Genomic DNA, 15,133 nt, shown 5'->3' with positions numbered 1-15,133 from the left:
AAATAATAATGTGTTTTAAGGTCATTGTCTTTTCTTTGCATTGATTTGATTTTGTCATTCTCTGCTACAATCTCCTCCCTTTGCACGTGTCTCCTCACACCCCTCTTTCTCTTCTTTGCCCCCCCGATGCTCTTTCCCTTCATCATCACCTATCCTCTCCTCCTCCATCTTTTCTTACATTCCCTAATTTCTTTTCTCCTTTCCTTTCTTCTCCGGTCCAGATAATTTGTAGACTCCAGTGTTTTCTTTTCTCTGAAAGGGTCTCAAAGCACAGCTGAGACCTCTGTTACTGTGGTGGCACCAGTTCTTGTGCGTGCATGTGTGTATGTTGACCCTTCAGCGCTGGTTATTGACAAAAACACTTTCAGGAGACTTGTGTAGCCACAAAGCAATTGTTATTCAAGTCAGATCAATGTGTGTATCTGTGTCTGCGCATTACAGTTTGCAGCTGAGTTTGCCGCAATCTGCACAGTCTCCACTCGATCTTTGAGAGTAGATGTTTCATATTTCATACCTACACACACGCACACACACACACACACACACACACACACACACACACACACACACACACACACACGCAAAAGACCCTTTGTTGATGTGCTAAGGAGAGATAGAGGATAGTGTTTTGAATGCAGAGGCTGGGAAATTGATCAGCACCACTTGGTATTGTGGTTCACAGACAGAGACTGAAAGCAAGAGACACACAGAGACCCAAAGTGGAAACATAATTGGGAGCTTCTCTTTTTCTTTCTCTCTCTGTCTCTTTCTCTCTCAAACACACACACACACAGACACACACATTCTCACTCTGGTGCTGCTGTCCCACCCATGTGCCAGATAGCAGCGGCACACAGAGAGAGACCCATGATGATCAAGAGGTAAAAATTCAGTAACTGCACTAAAATATGGATATGCACTAAAAATATAAAATGTGTCCCCCTGGGGCACAGGAGAGACAGAGAAGGGAGTGCTGTATAGAACACTATCAGGAGGAACAAGTGATAGAGACAGATGGGAGGAAATATCGAGAGCAAATGATCGCAAGAAACGGAGACCCTGAGAAAGAGAAAGTGAAAAAAGTAAAAGGAGGAGAAGAAAGGTAGAAATGAGCCACCGGCATTGTGTGAGTTCCCTATTTTAAGCACACCTGCTCCTCTCTGCAACATACCCACATATCATTGGTTAGATGAGATGTCCTTTTCTTTTTTTTTAGAAAGTTTAGAGAAGAGCTACCTTTAAAGTCATTACACCTATGTAGTTAGATGTGTGTGTGTGTGTGTGTGTGTGTGTGTGTGTGTGTGTGTGTGTGTGTGTGTGTGTGTGTGTGTGTGTGTGTGTGTGTGTGTGTGTGGTGTTTGGATTTATTTTTTTAATGATTATGTAACTATCTGTGAATAACCATTTAATTCAAATGAAGCACAGTTTGCAGGAAGTCATGAGGGTATGTTTGCCTAGATAATGAGGCTGGAGCCTGTGTGGATTTTTTTTTTTTTTTTTTGGGGGTGGGGGGGGTTGTGTAAAAGCTTTAGTTAAAAAAATCTTGGTTGACTAAAATTGTTCCTACAGTTCAACTAATCAGTTTATCCTAAGGGAAAAAAAAATAAAAAACAGCAGTGTACAGTGCAGTTTACCTACTAGCAATATTAGTCTAAATTAATTATAAGTAAACATACAAGCTAGTGTTTACTGCATATTAAATCATCTTAAACAAGTTATTTTATACTGAAGTGATAGCAGCATACTTGGAACCAACTAGAGGACACCTGCCATGTTCATATACTGAGGAATCCAGTACTGCTTAGAAGTCTTGAGTCACCACTCATTTCTTCACATTTAAAATGGTCTTGAGTAATAGTTCTTCAGGCTTTCTGAAGGTTTTTCAAAGTTTTTCTGCCTTTTCACTCATTTTCAGTGCAGTGCTTCACCTGACCATTTTCAGAGAAATGCGTTTTTGTTCATTTGCTTGTTAAGCCACTTAACACTGACCAATGAATCATTCCAGTGTGAAAAGGCATCTAATTCGAGGGATGAACCAGTGTTGCGTTTAACAAGCTTGAAGGTCAGTATTTGGTGTGATCACCTTTATTCTTCAGCACAGTCTGAACTCTCTGAGGCAGCTTCCCTGTCATTTCTTTAAGTGGTCTTCAGGAATAGTTCTCCAGGCTTCCTGAAGGACATTCAAAGCTCTTCTTTGGATGTTTGCTGCTTTTTGTTCCATTTTCTATCAAGATGATAGAACTGCTTCAATACACTGCTTCAATAATGTTGAGGTTCGGGCTCTTGGGAGGCCAGTCCATGCCTGGTAATGTTCCAGATTACTTTTACTGCATTGGCAGTGTGTTTGACATCATTGTCATCCTGAAAAATGAAGCTGTTGCCAATCGGATGCTTTCCAGATGGTATTGCGTAATTGATCAAAATCTGACTGTACTTTTCAGCGTCCACAATTCCATTAATGACATTCTAAAACATGGTGAGTGAAAACCTGACGGTACTTTCTACGCAGATCTCCTACACCACTGGCTGAAATGGAGCCCAAAACATGACAGAGGCTCCACCGTGTTTTACAGATGGCTGTAGAAACTTGCTGTTATACCTCTCTCCTGACTTCCTCCATACATATTGATGATGATTTGAACCAAATACTTTCCCACTGATTTTCAGTCCAGTTTTTGTGTAGTTTGGCATATGTTAGTCTTTTCTCCCGGTTTCCCTTTGTTAAGAATGGTTTCTTAACACCCACCATTCCACTGATAAGACTTCAGTGAATTGTAGATGGATGAACAAATGATCAGGTACAAGGACCAGACTGAAAATGGGTGAAAAAGCAGCCGATGTCCAAAGAAAAACTTTGAAAGGCCTTCAGAAAGTCTGGAGAACTTTTGCTTAAGACCACTTTAAAAAATGACAAGAATTTTTGGTTTCCTGGAAGCAAAAGGTGACGAGTGACTGAAGACTTTTGCACAGTACTGTATGAGCTTGTGACTGCTCTATAACTAGTTTAAATAAAACCTAGATTAAGACGATTCATCGTGACTCATTAAAGTATTAATTTCACTTAATATGTATTTTTAAAAAATCTCTAAAACAGAACATCTATAAAGATATTTTACATTTAATGTTATAAATATGAAACTGAATTCATAACATTACCTAAATATTGATGGAAATTATTTATGTCAAGACTGATAAATGTCTGGACAGATTCATTTAAAGCTAAGCAGGTATTTTGTGAAAGTACCAGAGCTTCGTTTTTTCATGGTAATTTCTACCCAATGATGTTTGATAAAATAACATTAGGCAGTGATCACAAATGACCCAAACCCAGAGTATATATCAAGTTTAAATAATCAAAGAAGCCTTATAGAACTCTTTCTTTCTAATCCTGTAATCTCTGTAATTTTGGAAACTTTTAGTAGAAAATATTAACTGCTTCAAACTACTGTTCAACACATGCAATAAACTTGGGTATGACATACCCAAGTTTAACAGAGGACACGTAATCCTTGCAACTCTACTCAGTATGGAGCATATTGGCAAGGACATGTCTGTACTGTCCATGTCCAAATTTAGACCCATGCACATTTTTGCTCCTCTTATTGGATCAAACTATATTAAATATTATTTTTGATTAAATATTGTGCTTCTGTTATCTATGAAAGTCTGAAACACTGAAATTGTTCTTAGAATAATCAACAGCATGAGAAAAGTGTACTTACCGATCAGAACCAGGATGTTATGTTTTATTCCCGCTGAGTCGATGGAGTGTGTAAACTGCTTCAGGAACTGCTGTGGTGTTAGCAGCCAGTTCACAAAATAATTATTACAGACAGCATGGGATTTGTGCTTGGAGAATCACAATATGGAGAGCAGACACACAGAAAAGCCCACGTGCACACACCCACACTTGCGAGTCAACAGACAAACACACACATGCGTCTTCGATTCAGGCATCGCTATTCTCTGGGTGTTTATGAAAGGGCTTGACTTTAAAGAAATATGTCTAAATTAATGGATTCCTCTTTCTTTCGATTTTCCACGCTTTCATCCTCTTTCTCCATGCCCTCATTTTTCTCGCACAAACGCTGGCGTGCACGTGCACCCGGACACATGCACGCAGACCCACATTCAGAGCAAGTGTAGGGTGTAGGAGAGGGAGAGCAGAATCCATTTTCCTGACATAATTTTGTCTGACAGGAGTGACAGATACTGTTTTATGACTGAATGGGTTTCTCCATGCTATTAGGAACTCATTCTCCCATAATGCAACTTGCCACAATAATAACTCTCCCAGTGAGACGGGCACAGAGAATGTGCTTGGTGTACAAGCCATGACCCTGGCTTTACTTTATTCTTTTATCATCCTCCCTCTCTTGTTCATCCAGGTTCTGGTTTATTATAGCCCTTGAATGTGTCTTTCTGTGTGTGTGTGTGTGTGTGTGTGTGTGTGTGTGTGTGTGTGTGTGTGTGTGTGTGGGGGGGGGGGTTCAAATACTTTGACAGAAAGGGTGTAAATCAGAGAGACAAATATGAAACAGATGAAATAGAGAAAAATATATTTTGGTGCAAAGAGCAAGACCTTTAAAAAACAAGCTAAAAAAATGATGATAGAATATATTCTATCATCAGGACGAACAACAAAGCAGGGCAAGTGTGAAATGACAAAAGAAAGAGTGGTAGATGAAACACGGGGTTTTGAGAAAAATATATATATACAAAGAAATGCAGCACTTCTGGGACAGAGTGTCTTCTCGCCACCAAGTGGCTCTAAATCTATTTCAGACTGATGATGCGATAGGATTGCCACCATGGATTGTTATAATGCTGTAATCCCACAGGCTTTAAGATTGTAACCACACATACACACAAATGTGCGCTGCTTTCCATGTACAGTATGTGTGAAAAATGTGATATTAGATCTGGGTAGATTCAGCATTTTGTTCTGTGACCAGTCAATAAAGAGAATCCTCCTTCCTCTATGGGCATTAATTTATAGCCCCTCTTTCTTTAATTGGAAAGAAGGAGAGATTGGGAGGAAGAGGGAAGAGGAGAGCAGCAGGACAGGAAATCAGAAGAGTTGCTGAAGTCAGCTTCTTCTTTCCCTCCTCCTCCTTTTTCCTCTCATTTTCTGAGTAGTGCATTTATCTCACTTCTTAGTATATTGACTCATCCAGCCAAATCAAAGATAATATTAATGATTGTAGGAACTCAGTAGGAGGGATCACCATCCATCCATCCATCCATCCTTCTAGTTACTGCCTCTTATCTAGGTCTCAGAGGCAGTAATCTAAGCAGAGATGTCTAGACCTCCCCCTCCCCAATCTGGTGGGACACCTATGTGCTTCCAATCCAGACAAGAGATATAATCCCTCTAGCATGTCCTGGGTCTGCCCGAGGGCTGCCTCCTGGTGGGACATGCCTGGAACACCTCACCTAGGAGTTGCCCAGGAGGCATCTTGGTCAGATGCCCAAACAATCTCAACTGGTTCATTTTGATGTGGAGGAGTAGCTGCTCTACTCTGAGCCCCTCCTGAATCACCCAGCTCCTCACCCTATCTCTACGGCTGAGCCCAGCCACCCTGTGGAGGAAGCTCATTTTACCCATTTGTATCCATGATCTCATTCTTTTGATCACTACTGTGAGTTGTGGGCATAGGTGAGGGTGGGAACGTAGATCGACCGATAAATTGATAGCCTTGCTTTCACGCTGAGGTCTCTCTTCACACAAGATTGCTGCAGACACCACACCAATCCATCTGTCAATCTCCACTCACTCCAGAAAAAGACCCTGGGATGCTTAAACTCCTCTACTTGGGGTAATAACTGGTTCACGACCCAGAGTGGGCACCCACCTCTTTCCAACTGAGAACTATGGCCCCAGACTTTGAGGTGCTAAATCTCATCCCAGCCACTTCATAATTGCCACAGACCACACCAGCGTGAGCTCGAGGTCAGTGCTTGATGAAGCCAACATCTGCAAAAAAGCAGAGACGAGATCCACCGAACCTGACACCCTGCACCCCTTGGCTGCACCTTGAAATTCTGTCCATAAAAATTTCTGTCACTATTCATGCACCTTTAAACAAGATTTTCCTGAAGTTGGTGTCTTGATGTTTGTGGTGGAGAGCTTCATCTAACACGTCAGTCCTAAATCTTCCACAGTTGACTGTGATCATATGCTGGAGTCATTTGATTACTTAAATAATTTTCATACTCACCAAACCAGTGACCCCTCCTGACTCTGAAGAGATCACTCTGTTTAGGATAGAGATTTTTGATGATGGGATGAAAGTGAATACTGAAAGATTTTGTATTGATTTGCAGTGATCTTTCTCTCTAAGAGGATGGGAGAATGACTGCAAAATGTCCCCCACAGCACAACAGTGCCACCGGATCCCCTTTCCATAAGGGTCAAAGGTTCAGGTTTTCATTTAAATGTTTATCAACCTGTCCATCAGGTTCAGGTTTACTTCATATGTGCATTACAATGTTGTATATATTAATAATTAAAGGTTCATTAGTTAGTGCATGCTGTGTGCTTTGCATTATATATGCCGACTAGGAAAAAAAAAAGTTATTTTTCCCACTTTCAAAGAAGCACACAATGGGTTATGCAAAACCAGAATATATAACTCAGTATCAACAGGAAGAAACGGCTGTTTTATCATCTTATAAAGACAACATCCCCTTTGTGTCTTATCAGAATTATTACACGAGTCCCCCACACTTTAACATTACCAATCCTATTTTCTATTATCTCTGTCCCTTTAATGCATACACACTCATGCAGCCACAAACACACATACCTACATGGGTGCAGAAACATGCACTCACTCACTTGAGAAATGCAAAATAGCTGGGCTAAGACAGATAGAAAACTGCGGCCGCTCCCTTGAGAGTGAAGATTACGCACGAAAAGCATGGGCGCCACCTCATCGCACCGTCCGGCTTTGCTCTCCTTAACACATATGCCTACGCAAAGACACACGCGTGCGCGTGCACAGATTGAGGAATGTTGCCGACAGCAGAGTGAGCTGTTGACAGTGGTGCCGGCTAAGAGTGGAGAAGAGACTCTAATCCCTGTCAGAGGATAGAAAACCACTCAAAGCAAAACAATTAAAATGCTAATTTCACTTCCTCTCTGCTTGGCTGTTAATGACTTAGCCAGGCGTGCAGGCGAAGAAAACACACACGTGTGTGTGTGTGTGTGTGTGTGTGTGTGTGTGTGTGTGTGTGTGTGTGTGTGTGTGTGTGTGTGTGTGCGTGTGTGTGTGGATAACAAACACTGTCTTATGACTTGAGGTCAAGTGGGTGACATATTAGCATTACTATAATACTGAATGTGTGTCGGGTGCAACTGTGTTATGATTTTATGAAAGACACGTCATCTTAACCTTTCTGCATTTGTCACTGGTTGGGAAACCCATTCACAATCCAGTTACTAATGTCCACAAATGAAAATATATGAATGACTGTGAATATGTGTACAATACTCAGAGTATCTGGCTTATTGGAGAGATGGAAACACAAGGGACGTAGATGGAGGAAAAGAGTTAGAGCAATGTTTTTGCCTTTTCTGGCTCCTGTATTATTAATTATTAAAAGTCAAGCAAAGCCTCACAGCCTGTTGCTGTTTATTATATTCTTCTCTGCCTTCCCTGTCAGACACGTATATGCATATATACAGTATGTACACACAGACACACACATATATCTACAGAAAGATGTTGGTGGGGAAAAAAAAATACCTCCATAGAGGAAACTGTGACATCACAGCTCTGAAAACTTTGTGAATTATCAACAGAGTCCCAGCTGTCATAGTGTCACACTAAATCTCTGTTTCTGTATGGGTGTACATGCATATCATATTACTGTGTGCATTTTGTGATTGATCGCTGCGTGCCATGCTTTTAATGTGCTGTTCTTTACCTTACACTCATACAGGCCTGTGAGCAACATATAATATGTGCTTGGTTGCAGCTTTTTCAGTGATTTTCTCACTGTTTTCCCTTCATATTTGCTTATAACCACCTTCAACAGAAAAGCTTCATAAGTTACGACTCTCAGGAGGTAAATGTGAGGCCATGAGTCTGACCTTAACAACAATCAGTCTATTGACTTCCAACCTACTCAGTAATTGGAAAGTAATAAATTGTAGTCTGCTGGAAATGTGCCAAGTGTTCTATTTTTAGCGACTAGTTATTATTTCTTATTTTCTACGTTCTTCTTCTTTCACCAGATGGGGAAGCTGGACAATCGTAGTCTGACACTGAAGTACCCTGTGTGGCCACGTTTCAACTCCTTTGGTGATGCTGAGCTTGACGACAACCACCTGTCCATCGTCACTTTAGAGGAGAAACCCTTTGTCATTGTGGAGGACGTAGAAAGACTCACTGGTACCTGCATGAGGAACTCTGTGCCGTGTCGGAAGCATATCAAAGAGTAAGTGTGATATCTGTCCATCCGTCTCCCTACAGTGTTAGCTGGATGGCTCAGCAAGCTAATGCAGTGGCATTGCTGTGACTACAAATATTACTTCTGTTACAATGTTTGATTGAATTCTGTGTTAACAGAATGAACACGCATCTGGGACGCAGTCGGACCCACAAGTATCTAGAAAATGATTCGGTTTTTGTATACACCACAGTGGGTTTCAAATAAAAAAATTAAGATGTGATTGAAGTACTGACTCTCAGCTTTAATTCAAAGGGCTTAATTAAAGGAATTACAACCATTTTTATACACAGTACACAGACTGTGTACTTAATAGCAACTGGACTAACTATCATAACTTTAAATATAAGGATTTTTCATATATACTTGGTTAAAAACTTTTTGCACTTATGGACAGCACCAAATGCTGTGTTTCCTCCCTAGTAATGCTTTGCCAGGCCTTTACTGCAGCCACCTTAAGTTGCTACTTGTCTGTGGATCTTTCTGCATTCAGTTTTTTTGTGAAGTTGTTTTTTTTTTTTCCTTTTTTTAACCAAGGAAAAAAAAATCTGCATCCACTTTGACTGTCTTCATTGGTTGTCCAGGGCATTGGTGTTGCTTCTCTTTAAGTAGGAATGCGCTGCTCTTTGGACCTCATATTGAAAGTTCCAATGATCAGCTACCAAACCAAAGTTCAACACTTGGAATCAACTCAGGATCTTGTATCTACCTTAGCTGTCATGAAAAACATGAGGGAACAGGCCTCACTTGACAATGAAACTGCTTGTCAGTCAACTGTCCAATTATTTTTGAGCCTCTGGAAATAGGGGCCTATGTATAAAAATGTCCAAAACAGTTAGTGTACTTGTTTTGGTAAACCCCTCGAATTAAAGCTGAAAGTCTTGATCTTGATCATTTGACATAAAATCCACTGTGTTGGTGTACAGAAGCAAAATTGTCGAAAAACTTATGGCCCTGACTGTATTATCCAGATTACAAAATACAAAATATGTGGGACTCACCATCAAGTTGCCAGTCTGTATACTTGGTTTTTGAGGTATGTTATACCTATATAACATAGGTATATAACATACGTACAGTATATAACATACAAGCAAACAAAATAAAAAGGTTGCTTTTTTAAAAAGATGAGATACAGTGTTATCTCCTATGTTGATGATTATCTTTATATTTAAACATTAAGCATATAAAAAGCATATCAAAAAATACATCCACTAAAATCAGCTGTAACCTAAGCTTACAGTCATGTAAGTGTATGTGCTACAGCTAGTATTTTTCTAATGACCCGAGCCATTAATTGCAAACATGTTTATTATCATAAGCTGCACCTAAGCCATCTTCCTCTGCGTTGTTCACTCCCACTCTCCTCCACCCTACTTTGTCTTGTGAAAAAGCACAACGCACTGGAATGGACTGAAATATACTTTAGTCTTAGTGTAACTGATTTAGAGGTAATTTTGTTTTGCAAAAAGGAGAACTAAATAAACTTTCATGTGAGTGTATTGGATAATCAGAATGTAATAAATTTACATGATCCGTGTTTCATTTTCTGCGGCGCCGTTTCAGTGCTCCTGTCAGTGCTTTCTGTCTCACTCTCTCCTTTCTCTCCCGAATATAGAAAGAGGCGCAGTGTGCAATCTTTGCAGCAGCTTCTTTCCTCCTTAAAATGGAGGTGGCTGCTGAACTCAGCAATTTACTTCCTTACATACCATTTTTTTTTTTTCTCTAAGGCCAAAATACCTCTAGCCCCTTGTTATATTATATTCTTGAAGCACACACACACAGTGTGAGTGTATGTCACCGAGTGGCTTTAGTGGTACTGAAACAGCATAATAATAAATCACTTCTGGATAACACACATTTTTATGGGTATTTTTTTTTTTTTTTTTTGCACACAAATTCCAGAAAATGTTGGAAGATTGAGACTGTAGTCCATGTAGTCTGATACCTTCTCTTTTCTTACATGGACTCAGTATGGCTTTACGTGGACTTTGTGCTAGGCAGCTGGCAGTGTAAAGACCTTTTCATGTCCTGTCTGACTAATCTGGACATTTGTTATCACATGTCACAGCTCCACGGGGCAATGCCTAGAAAAGTTCAGGGCTGTATGCGTGAAAAAGACTTAAGATTGACATGTCTGTTGCACGCTTTGTGTCACTCTTTCACTATATAATGTATCTGTCTACAGCTACTTTGCATCACACAAACAGAGATGATTAAGCAGTAATATTCTTAGGGAAGTGGCTGACAGAGATTTACGTCCAGAATCACTGTGAAGTAGGGTGGAGAATGAAGCATCTCCAAGGAGGAACACAAACACACATTCACGAGCTCATATACTCTCTGCTGCCACATGTCCACTCACTCACAGGCCAATGCTGCTTTTCTGCCTCCCACAGCGCAATTCCCACTCAAGCATCCGAAGTGTCCATTTGGAGAAAGTGGGATAGATGGAGGCAGAGAGAGAGGCAGACCAGGAGTGGTGAAGGGGTTGGATCGGGGTTGAAGGGGTATCCATGCATGCAGAACCAGAAATTCACTCATCCAGGCCGGGCCTAAGAACAAGCCATACTTACACTAACGCTCTCACAGTCATACACAGACCCACACTTTCCTCTCTGGAGACCCCTCAGGCCCTGTAGTGTTTCTATATCAAGTTGGCCTGCCAAGTTCACAAACAGCCTCCATAACATCACATGCTCTTACTGCCTGAACTGTACAATGGCCTGCCTAAATGGGAACGCTGTGTTCATGAATGCAGCTATTAAAGTTCTGGCCTATATGCTTACTCTGTCACTGCCCCCGCCAGCGGTACACACCGGAAACTTGGCTTATTTTGTCCTTGTTTCTGCTAATATCATCCATTCCTTGTAGCTGCGTTACATTGACATGACTGCAACTTCATTTTCACCTCAAAAAAAAAAAAAAAAAAAATATATATATATATATATATATATATATATATATATATATATATATTATGCTTAAAGCAGCTGTGCTTGTGATAAGGACAAGAAATTTACATATCAAACAGATCATTATAGCCTCTGCCTGGTGTGACCTCTTCTGTGGAGAGAACTTGTAATTTGAACCAGTGTAAGTTAATTAGTGCTTCTAAGCTCACACACAGTGCCCACAGAACCTCAAGCCACTATCTCTTTTTCTCCATCCATCCACTGGTTTTTCTCACTGAATCCATTAACGCTGGTGTCATAACTTTTGAGCTTCTGTATAATGCATTGAACACTGTGGATCAGGGAGGCATTGGACAACATTGCAAATACAATTACAAAAAAAAAAAAAACCTTTATTTTACACTGAAAATGAGACAAACCCATTTTGTTTCTCCCATAATGAATTAAAGATTGTTTAGTGTTGTAGTGTGATGTTTAAAGGTTGCAAGTTTCATCAAATGACATTCACAACTGCTGACAGCACATGGCTTTTTTTTTTTTTTAAATAAATCCTTTCTTTCTTGTGTAAAACTGTTAGACCGTAAAAGTAAATGCCTTTCCAGTTCAAAGACAGGAAAGATTTCCACTTGGGGAGACATTTGTTTGACAGATCGATACCGACTAGTGAGGGAGTTTGCAAAAAAAATAGCAAATGTTTTCTTTTTTTTTCCCAGCACTGCAGAATTACTTAAAAGTGACAAAGTTTCATCTCTGAAGGGTACTCCAGAGTCACAGCCGGATATGCCGAGTTTTTTTATTCCTTACTTTCCGTCAAGTTTGTGCCCAGGTTGCTGTTAAACTAAAGGACGAGGTGATCGTCTTCTAATTAGCACACATCTAAAAGTTAAATGAGACTCCCAGGTGGCTGAAAGTTGATGTGCGCTTGTGTGTGTGCATATGGTCTTGTGTGTGAACTCTTCTGCTCTCAAATTCATATACACAGATGGTACAAGGCTTGCAGATGCAGTGCCATCAAAATTTCCTTCTCTAGAGAGGCAGAGGCAAAAAGGAGCATATTTTTCAAATCTTCAGTCATTCCTGAATAGATTGACCTGAACTTAAAGGTGAAAAAGTCCCAGGGTGATATTTGTTCACTGGTGCAGTCACTAATTTAACAAGTAGGATGGAAAAAGAGGCAAACCGTGTTCTTTTTGTTTTTGACCGGAATGAAAGAGGGTTCTTACCTCATACACGGTTTGTAAATGTAAATATAAAAATGGATTTTCATGCTATGCAAACAGCTGGTATTTGTTCTGTCAATGTTTCCTGCAGTGTTCAATCATACTGTTCATGCTGTTTGAGTTTTTCTGTGACTGTCACTAAACAAAAGACTAACATCACAGAAAGTCCTGTTTCTATGAAAATCATCAGCTGATGATCTTTGTGTTTTGTTCTTCTGTAGCAATACGACCGAGGCTGGTGGGACGTATATCAAGAAGTGCTGCAAAGGTTTCTGCATTGACATTCTGAAAAAGATAGCCAAATATGTGAAGTTCACCTATGACCTGTACCTGGTTACCAATGGCAAGCATGGCAAGAAGATCAACAATGTCTGGAATGGGATGGTGGGAGAGGTAAAAGGAGCTTGTGTGTGTGTATGTGTGTGTGTGCGTGTGTGTGATTCAAGTACTGTATTACTCATCTTGTGGGAACCTAACACTGTTACACACTGCGGAGTTGTGTTTTGAAGGGGCAGAAAACAAGTCCTGGTAATGCAAATCATTACATTTTCAGATGAAGCCGTGTTTCAAAGTTAGATTAATGTTCATCCTCATTCTGCTAATTGGGGTTCCACCTGTTTTATTCTATTTTCCCAAATTTCCCTGATGCTGTCCATTACTTGTGCCCTAATAACTTCATGTGATTAATTCCTCTTTTTGTTTAAATTAGTGCTTTTTAAAAATACCAATATTGAGCAGCCAAATTCACCTATGTGGAACTATTTCCTGAGGTCATATTTGCCATCGGTCCAATTTTGAGGGTATGAAACATAATAAAGGGGTCATTTTGACGGAGACATTCTTTGACCATAGCATATAACTCTTTCAGATGATGGTTATTGTTTTGAGAGGAAATATGTTAACATTTTAAGACTACCAGGATACCCATTCACTAATTTTTACTGTTAAACATTTGAGGAAATACAGTGGAGGAAATAATTATTTGATCGCCTGCTGACTCTGTAAGTTTGCTCACTTCAAAAGAAATGAACAGTTTCTAATTTTTATGTCAGTTTCATTTTAGTGGAAAGAGACAGAATATCAACCAAAAATCCAGGAAAAGGCATTACATAAAAGTTATAAATTGATTTGCATGTCATTGAGTGAAATATGTTTGTTCCCCTAAACCCAGCCAGAATTCTGGCTCCCACAGATTGTGTGTGTGCCCATATGGCACACAGATTACAATCAGTCAATCAATTACAGAAACTCCTTGTTGCAACTTGTTATGTGTATAAAGCACACCTGACCACAGAATCAATTTCTTCCATTCCAACCTCTCCACCACCATGGAGAAGATCAAAAACTGTCAAAGGACATCAGGGGCAGCATTGTAGACCTGCGCAAGGCCAGAATGGACTACAAGGCCATCAGCAAGAAGCTTGGTGAGAAGAACTTCATGCAATAGTGAGGATCATCATGAGAAAGCTGCTGGATCATCCCAAAACTATACAGGAGGAGCCTGTTAATGATGGGACCATCATCAGTTGGGACCACATTCACCTAGAACACCATTGGTAACACACTACACTGTAATGGATTGGAATCTTGCAGCCTGCAAGGCCCCCCTGCTCAATAATGCACATGTACAGGCCTGTCTGAAGTTTGCCAGTGAACATCTAAATGATTCAGAGAAGGCTTGGGAGAACGTGCTGTGGTCAGATGAAACGAAAATCAAGCTCTTTCGCAGCAACTCGACCCACTGTACAGTATTTAGAAGAAGAGAATTGCTGAGTATGACCTAAAGAGCACCATCCCCACAGGCCAGCATGGAGGTGGAAACATTATGCTTTGGGGCTGTTTTTCTGCTAAGGATACAGGATGACTTCACCGCATTGAGAGGCCAATGGACAGGGCTGTTCACTGTAAAATCTTGGACGAGAACCTCCTTCCCTCAGGCAGAATACTGAAGATGGGTCATGGATGAGTCTTCCAGCATGACAATGACCAAATACATACCACCAAGGCAACCAGGGTTATAATAGTTTTGGATTTTACATTATAGTTTAGTTTTAGTTAGTTTTTACTTTTTTTTCTCTAATTCAGTTAGTTTTAATTAGTTTTCAGAGTGGTTTTGCTCGTTTTTATTAGTTTTTATTTTTGGTTTCATGCTTAGTTTTAGTTAGTTTCAGTATTAGTTTTAGTATTTTCATACCTAATCAGGTGCAAGATTCAAGGCGCAAAAGTGACTATTGTGTAATGAAAACTTGACAAAAGATACAGTTTAAAGAAATATAGTCAACAACCAACTGTTCACAAGACATGCTAAATTTGTGTAATATTAAGGACACACATGAGCATAATCAGGGAGAAACAAAGAAAAACATGAACTCCCAAACTCAATAAATTCTACAATAAACTCCACAATAAACTTCAGCATCAGTGCAGCAGATTAATAATGCCTACATGTGGTGTTAAACAAAAACAAACTCTTTGAAGGAGTCAAAGCTCAAATCCAGCTGCATCCTGATGTTCTCACCACCTGAAGCTGCTTCTGTTTTG

The 15,133-nt window shown here is 40.1% G+C and overlaps 1 protein-coding gene across 1 annotated transcript in view; it reads left to right on the top strand.

Annotated features, from left to right (window-relative positions):
• The window catches only part of grin2aa (glutamate receptor, ionotropic, N-methyl D-aspartate 2A, a), a 163,646-nt gene that overhangs the window by 121,802 nt on the left and 26,711 nt on the right, over positions 1 to 15,133 (top strand). Inside the window, exons 6-7 of the mRNA XM_030735713.1 lie at positions 8,243 to 8,445; positions 12,814 to 12,985. Of these exons, the coding sequence (XP_030591573.1) occupies positions 8,243 to 8,445; positions 12,814 to 12,985 (375 nt within the window). The remainder of the gene's footprint in view (positions 1 to 8,242; positions 8,446 to 12,813; positions 12,986 to 15,133) is intronic.

This window comes from Archocentrus centrarchus, chromosome 8 (genome assembly GCF_007364275.1).
Source record: "Archocentrus centrarchus isolate MPI-CPG fArcCen1 chromosome 8, fArcCen1, whole genome shotgun sequence".
Lineage (NCBI taxonomy): Eukaryota > Metazoa > Chordata > Actinopteri > Cichliformes > Cichlidae > Archocentrus > Archocentrus centrarchus.
This window is presented reverse-complemented; position numbering and strand designations above follow the sequence as displayed.